The sequence below is a fragment of the Bombina bombina genome, chromosome 5 (assembly GCF_027579735.1).
Source record: "Bombina bombina isolate aBomBom1 chromosome 5, aBomBom1.pri, whole genome shotgun sequence".
Taxonomy (NCBI): domain Eukaryota; kingdom Metazoa; phylum Chordata; class Amphibia; order Anura; family Bombinatoridae; genus Bombina; species Bombina bombina.
The window spans coordinates 824,163,729-824,171,355 of NC_069503.1; the positions used below are offsets into that span (position 1 = coordinate 824,163,729).

Here is a 7,627-nt window from a genome sequence, read left to right on the forward strand (position 1 = left end):
AATTACAAAATTACCTGTAAAATAAATCCTAACCTAAGTTACAATTAAACCTAACACTACACTATCAATAAATTAATTAAATAAAATACCTACAATTATCTACAATTAAACCTAACACTACACTATCAATAAATTAATTAAATACAATTCCTACAAATAAATACAATGAAATAAACTAACTAAAGTACAAAAAATAAAAAAGAACTAAGTTACAAATTTTTTTTTTACAAACATCAGAAAAATATTACAACAATTTTAAACTAATTACACCTTTTCTAAGCCCCCTAATAACATAACAAAGCCCCCCAAAATAAAAAAATGCCCTACCCTATTCTAAATTACTAAAGTTCAAAGCTCTTTTACCTTACCAGCCCTGAACAGGGCCCTTTGCGGGGCATGCCCCAAAGAATTCAGCTCTTTTGCCTGTAAAAAAACACATACAATACCCCCCCCCAACATTACAACCCACCACCCACATACCCCTAATCTAACCCAAACCCCCCTTAAATAAACCTAACACTAAGCCCCTGAAGATCTTCCTACCATACCAGGTTCACCGATCGATCCAGAAGAGCTCCTCCGATGTCTTGATCCAAGCCCAAGCAGGGGGCTGAAGATGTCCATGATCCGGCTGAAGTCTTCATCCAAGCGGGAGCTGAAGAGGTCCATGATCCGGCTGAAGTCTTCTATCAACGGCATCTTCAATCTTCTTTCTTCCGGATCCATGTTCATCTTGCAGACCTCTGACGCGGAACATCCTGCTGGCCCGACGGACTACCGACGAATGAAGGCTCCTTTAAGGGACGGAATCCAAGATGGCGTCCCCCGAATTCCGATTGGCTGATAGGATTCTATCAGCCAATCGGAATTAAGGTAGGAAAATTCTGATTGGCTGATGGAATCAGCCAATCAGAATCAAGTTCAATCCGATTGGCTGATCCGATCAGCCAATCAGATTGAGCTCGCATTCTATTGGCTGTTCCGATCAGCCAGTAGAATGCGAGCTCAATCCGATTGGCTGATTCTATTGGCTGATAGGATTCTATCAGCCAATCGGAATTAAAGTAGGAAAATTCTGATTGGCTGATGGAATCAGCCAATCAGAATCAAGTTCAATCCGATTGGCTGATCCAATCAGCCAATCAGATTGAGCTCGCATTCTATTGGCTGTTCCGATCAGCCAATAGAATGCGAGCTCAATCTGATTGGCTGATCGGATCAGCCAATCGGATTGAACTTGATTCTGATTGGCTGATTCCATCAGCCAATCAGAATATTCCTACCTTAATTCCGATTGGCTGATAGAATCCTATCAGCCAATCGGAATTCGAGGGACGCCATCTTGGATGACGTCCCTTAAAGGAACCATCATTCGGCTAGTAGGCGTCGGTTGAAGAGGATGTTCCGCGTCGGCTTGGAAGAAGATGGCTCCGCTCCGCTCCAGAAGAAAGAAGATTGAAGATGCGGCTTGACTGAAGACTTCATCCCGATGATGGACTTCCGACTTCAGCCCGATGATGGATTTCTTCAGCCGCCGCTTGGATCCAGACTTCAGCCCGAGGATGGACGTCACTCTTCAGCCCCCCGCTTGGGCTTGGATCAGGACATCGGAGGCTCTTCTGGACAGATCGGGACCCGGTGAGGTGAAGACAAGGTAGGGAGATCTTCAGGGGCTTAGTGTTAGGTTTATTTAAGGGGGGTTTGGGTTAGATTAGGGGTATGTGGGTGGTGGGTTGTAATGTTGGGGGGGTATTGTATGTGTTTTTTTTAAAGGCAAAAGAGCTGAATATTTTGGGGCATGCCCCGCAAAGGGCCCTGTTCAGGGCAGGTAAGGTAAAAGAGCTTTGAACATTTCTAATTTAGAATAGGGTAGGGCATTTTTTATTTTGGGGGGCTTTGTTATTTTATTAGGGGGCTTAGAGTAGGTGTAATTAGTTTAAAATTGTTGTAATATTTTTCTGATGTTTGTAAATATTTTTTTATTTTTTGTAACTTAGTTCTTTTTTATTTTTTGTACTTTAGTTATTTTATTTCATTGTATTTATTTGTAGATATTGTATTTAATTAATTTATTGATAGTGTAGTGTTAGGTTTAATTGTAGGTAATTGTAGGTATTTTATTTAATTAATTTATTGATAGTGTAGTGTTAGGTTTAAATGTAACTTAGGTTAGGATTTATTTTACAGGTAATTTTGTAATTATTTTAACTATTTTAGCTATTAAATAGTTCTTAACTATTTAATAGCTAGTGTACCTGGTTAAAATAAATACAAAGTTACCTGTAAAATAAATATAAATCCTAAAATAGCTATAATATAATTATAATTTATATTGTAGCTATATTAGCATTTATTTTACAGGTAAGTATTTAGCTTTAAATAGGAATAATTTATTTAATAAGAGTTAATTAATTTTGTTAGATTTAAATTATATTTAACTTAGGGGGGTGTTAGTGTTAGGGTTAGACTTAGCTTTAGGGGTTAATACATTTATTAGAATAGCGGTGAGCTCCAGTCAGCAGATTAGGGGTTAATACTTGAAGTTAGGTGTCGGCGATGTTAGGGAGGGCAGATTAGGGGTTAATACTATTTATTATAGGGTTAGTGAGGCGGATTAGGGGTTAATAACTTTATTATAATAGCGGTGCGGTCTGCTCGGCAGATTAGGGGTTAATAAGTGTAGGCAGGTGGAGGCGACGTTGTGGGGGGCAGATTAGGGGTTAATAAATATAATATAGGGGTCGGCGGTGTTAGGGGCAGCAGATTAGGGGTACATAGGGATAATTTAAGTAGCAGCGGTTTACGGAGTGGCAGATTAGGGGTTAATAATAATTTGCAGGGGTCAGCGATAGCAGGGGCGGCAGAATAGGGGTTAATAAGTGTAAGGTTAGGGGTGTTTAGACTCGGGGTACATGTTAGAGTGTTAGGTGCAGATGTAGGAAGTGTTTCCCCATAGCAAACAATGGGGCTGCGTTAGGAGCTGAACGCGGCTTTTTTGCAGGTGTTAGGTTTTTTTTCCAGCTCAAACAGCCCCATTGTTTTCTATGGGGGAATCGTGCACGAGCACGTTTTTGAAGCTGGCCGCGTCCGTAAGCACCGCTGGTATCGAGAGTTGAAGTTGCGTTAAATATCCTCTACGCTCCTTTTTTGGAGCCTAACGCAGCCATTCTGTGAACTCTCAATACCAGAGGTATTTAAAAGGTGCGGCCAGAAAAAAGCCTGCGTAGCTAACGCACCCCTTTGGCCGCAAAACTCTAAATCTAGGCCTGTGTTTCTAAAATCAATGCCTTTCCTGTAATCTAATTTTCAAAAGGATGCCATATGTCCTCTTTTTTGTGTGCTGAATAATCGTTTTTACTGGAATGGGATAAAAAAAAAATGGAAATAAGTTGTCAATTGTTGTACTATAACAAGATTTCTGACAAAACAGGTACAAAAAGTAACAAAATATTCTGAATCAGAAAGTTGTAACAATAGGGACCAAAGAAAAAAAAAGACCCTACATCACTGGGCAGCTGGATAACTGAACTGCAGCACCTCACTCCCCACATTATAAGACATAAGTAACACAGGGAAAAATACTTTTACTTGAAATACATACTGATAAATATGTTAAAGTAGTTTGATATACCAAACTTGACTTGTATTCATGAGTAATGAGTGCTTAAGAAATACAACAATTACATTTTTATAACCTTTTTTCCCCCCACTTTGAAAATTTACAGAATTCGCCCAGTTTGTCTCTTGCATCCATGCTTCTTTTGTTTGAATTCACCACTATTAGATCAGTTTCCTTCTAAAGGATAAATTCCATTATGCAAAACGAGTTGTAATTCACAGAACGTGGTTTGTTTCCTTTTGATGTGGAAATTTTTTTTTTTTGTTCTTAGCAACAAAACTGCGTTACTTCCTTTAAGGGGTTGTGGGCTTGCCTGGAATCTGAAGCGTCACATAATTGGACAGAAGTGGACAGGTTTGTCTACATATTTTACATTTAATAAATCCACCTGTTTGGCAATAAGTCAAATATTACATCTACGATGTCTTCACCAAATTGTAGACATAAATATGGAAATCGTCATCAAATTTTATGAAATAAACAGAGGGTTTGGCTTCCACTTGGTGTATTACCATGCCAGTCCTTTTTGAGCCATCTTCTTTGGCATACCCCACTTGCTTTCCTACAAGGCTGTCCACAACTTCTCCTGGTTCTCTTTCTGCTGGAGGGGAATCATTAGAGTCTGGCATGATGTGGAGATCTCTTTCTTTGTAGTCATCTAATAGCTGATACATATATAAAACTGGGTCCTTCTCGTAGGTTATATAAAACCATGTGTTCATTATGGGAGCTCTTGCTAAGACCATTCCTCTCCACTCATCCTTAGAACCATCTTCTGTTTCAAACATGTGTTCAACAGCTTTACCAATCATTGTGTCTGCCAAGTGAGCATCACTAATTCGAGATGAAGCAACTCTATCTGGAAGAACTTCAAGAGCAGACACTCGCTCATCCTTGTGGAGTTGTAGTCCATAGACACAATCAAATCCATCATATTTAATAAGATAAAGGGATGGGTTGACTGGCACTTGATCCAATACAGTTCCTTTCCATTGTGTTATTGGGCGACTACCTTCTTTCCAACCATGCTGTATTCTGCAACCTACAATATTCCTCCGGGGCTGGGAAATTGGTTTGCTTGGACCAACATTATTTCGATGCTTCTTGTGAGAAGTCCTTTTTTTCATCATACTGGCAGACACACCTGCATGTGCTGCATCACCTCTGGCTCTCTGACCTGCTGCCTTTCCGAATGGGGTCTTCATTCATCTGTGTATAAAAGGGCAGCAAAGCTGCCAAACTAGGGTAAAAATCCTATTCCTCCAATTTCCCTTTTTTGTTCCAGTCTATACAAAGAAACTGTGTCCTTTTAGTCCACCATCCAAACAAGATTTCTGTGTTTCAATCCACAGCAAGTGGTTCCGATGTCAGGCTGCTCCAACCTGAAGAGTGCTGCATAGACGTAACATTCAGGTTACTACACAGTCCCTCCAGTCCTTGCGATTTGTTGCAGTACTCTGTCTCAATGATATATTTTTTTTTTTAGTGTCCTAACCTTCTCCCTTTTTTCTGCCTGCCTTATCCGTCATAGGTTTTGTCGGCAACACTAACAGCCTCAAGCTCTCCTGCTGAACTTCCAGACCCGGCCCATACCCTCACATTCCAGTTCCTCGTTTTCCTTCGTCTTTGGAACCCCTCCCCCCACTACATTTCCTCTGCCAGATCCATATGTCCTCTTTCATGCTGCTGGTTTTGTGGAGGGTCCTGGAGCCTCTGCTAAAAAGGCCTAAGGATAAAGAAGTGTACTGGGTGTATAATCTAAGTTTTTTTAGATTTTACGGTTGCAACTAATGATCTCTGTGTTTCTAAAATCAATGCCTTTCCAGAAATCTATTTTTCTAAAGGATGCCATATGTCCTCTTTCCTGCTGCTGGTTTTGTTGAGGGTCCTGGAGCCTCTGCTAATAAGGCCTAAGGATAAATAAGTGTACTGGGTGTCTAATCCAGTTTTTTTTTAGATTTCCCGGTTGCAAGAAATTATCTCTGCGTTTCTCAAATCAATGCCTTAAATGTAATCTATTGTTCAAAAGGATGCCATATGTCCTCTTTCCTTTTTTTTTTTTTCTCTGTATTTTTGTTTATTTTAGAAAATGTAATGCACTTATAGCTTCACTAAGATTATGACTTTGCACACTGCCATTTTCCATGCAGCATTTTGACATGTCGTGTGATATGACTAGAAGATTGAAGAATGGTGTGTTTTGAATCTGCTGAGCATAATAAAAAATTTTTTTTTTTTTTATTTAACTTGAGTTAATAACTGAAGCATGACTTCAGGAGTCAGGTGTGGTCGTAGGTAGTGGTTGTTAGCAGATTATTTTTATTGCAAATTGCAATTGCCACAGCGTGCATAAAATGTGCGTCACTAGTCTAAATCTTACCTTTTTTTTCATTAGGGGTGTCCGGCGCCATATTGGAAAGGCAAAAAACAGGTCTCCGTACCCGTTGATATAAGGGGTGACTAGTTCTTTTACCAGGCTCCTCTTGGATAGCCCCAGAAAGTGTGACTATGAATCCCAAAAAGAAAATTAAATTAAGGTTGAAAACTAACTCCAAAGTAACTTGTAAGACCTGGAGCTCCTCAAACACACGTCCTACCGCAACAGCTATAGGCTCCGCCCCCCCAAATCTTACCTTTTTAATGCCAATTGATATTGCCACAGCTGGAACAACAGTAAATAACATGTGCGTCACCACAGTCTCCGAAGCTGTTGTCGGATGTATACAAAAACACTGATAAAGTATTCCTTTCGGGGCGCAAAGAGATGGCTACCGGAACACTCCAGGAACTTCCCAAGAGTCACTGTCTTGTGTTTCTGGTGATGTTGGAGACATCTGGGTAGTGTACAAGGAGGCCCAAAATCCTGTCCATCTCTGTGCACCACAGGACAGGACGTCCTTGTCATCCATAAGCACATGAAATTGCTTGCATTTTCCTTGGTTCAAGAAGTTCAGCTTTTGTGGTGATAGTACAGAATTAAATAAACTTTGGTTTCCTACCATACTCAAGACAATCTTGTAGTTCAAGCTTCGGACTTGCTGTGGGAAACAGTGGCCTGTCCATACCAGGAAGATGATTTAGACAGAAGTAACGGGCTCTGATTGCAGGTGACACATGTTTATCGTCAATCATCAAAGGGGTTGCGTGCAGAATATGGCTGATGGCCCCTTATTCACATGTTTGTCCAGAGCCACAACATTTGCAAACAGCCAGAAGAAAGGTCAGTTCTCACCAGCCTTAAGTTGAGCTTCAATTACCAAATGCTGATATTCAAAAAATAGACAAACAGTGCCTTAAAAAACACATTTGCAATATGGATTCACCAGAGCAAGGTCATTGCAAGTACTTCCCACGATAACAAAATTAAAATGCCACAACTCCGCAATCTTCCCTTTCACATTATTATTGTCACAATACATTGTACTCCTATGCCCACCTCCCTGCTCTTGTTTTTGTTGAGGGTCCTGGAGCCTCTGCTAAAAAGGCCTGAGAATAAATAAGTGTACTGGGTGTCTAATCAATTATTTTTTCTATTTCCTGGGTCATATAAATGATCTCTGTGATTCTAAAATCAATGCCTTTCCTGTAATCTATTATTCAAAAGGATGACATATGTCCTCTTTCATGCTGTTGTTTCGGTTGAGGCTCCGGGACCCTTTTATTAAAAAGGCCTGAGGATAAATAAGTGTACTGGGTGTCTAATCAATGTTTTTTTCTATTTCCTGGGTCATATAAATGATCTCTGAGATTCTAAAATCAATGCCTTAACTGTAATCAATTGTTCACAAGGATGCCATATGTCCTCTTTCATGCTGTTGTTTCAGTTGAGGCTCCGGGAGCCTCTTATAAAAAGGCCTAAGGATAAAGAAGTGTTCTGGGTGTCCAATCAATGTTTTTTTTTTTATTTCACAGTTGCAAAAAAATTATCTATGGCTTTGTAAAATCTATGCCTTACCTGTCATCTATTGTTCAAAAGGATGCCATATGTCCTCTTTCCTGCTGTTGTTT

The 7,627-nt window shown here is 39.9% G+C and overlaps 1 protein-coding gene across 2 annotated transcripts; it reads right to left on the reverse strand.

Annotated features, from left to right (window-relative positions):
- Nucleotides 1-3,983: 3,983 nt before the first annotated feature.
- LOC128659522 (spindlin-Z-like) lies at nucleotides 3,984-4,932 on the reverse strand. Of its 2 annotated transcripts, XM_053713124.1 has the most exons (2): nucleotides 4,588-4,932; nucleotides 3,984-4,284 (listed from the first exon to the last, which is right to left on the reverse strand). In XM_053713124.1, exons 1-2 carry the CDS (start codon nucleotides 4,822-4,824, stop codon nucleotides 4,036-4,038), a joined length of 486 nt encoding a protein of 161 aa, XP_053569099.1. In that variant the 5' UTR covers nucleotides 4,825-4,932; the 3' UTR covers nucleotides 3,984-4,035. The 2 variants fall into 2 exon arrangements, with proteins under 2 accessions (XP_053569099.1, XP_053569098.1); XM_053713123.1 differs by having other exon boundaries at nucleotides 3,984-4,932.
- Between the last annotated feature and the right edge of the window lie 2,695 nt (nucleotides 4,933-7,627).

Bases quoted from the DNA above. Each gene is read 5' to 3' on its own strand.
- LOC128659522 (XM_053713123.1), bottom strand. From the start codon at position 4,824: ATGAAGACCCCATTCGGAAAGGCAGCAGGTCAGAGAGCCAGAGGTGAT.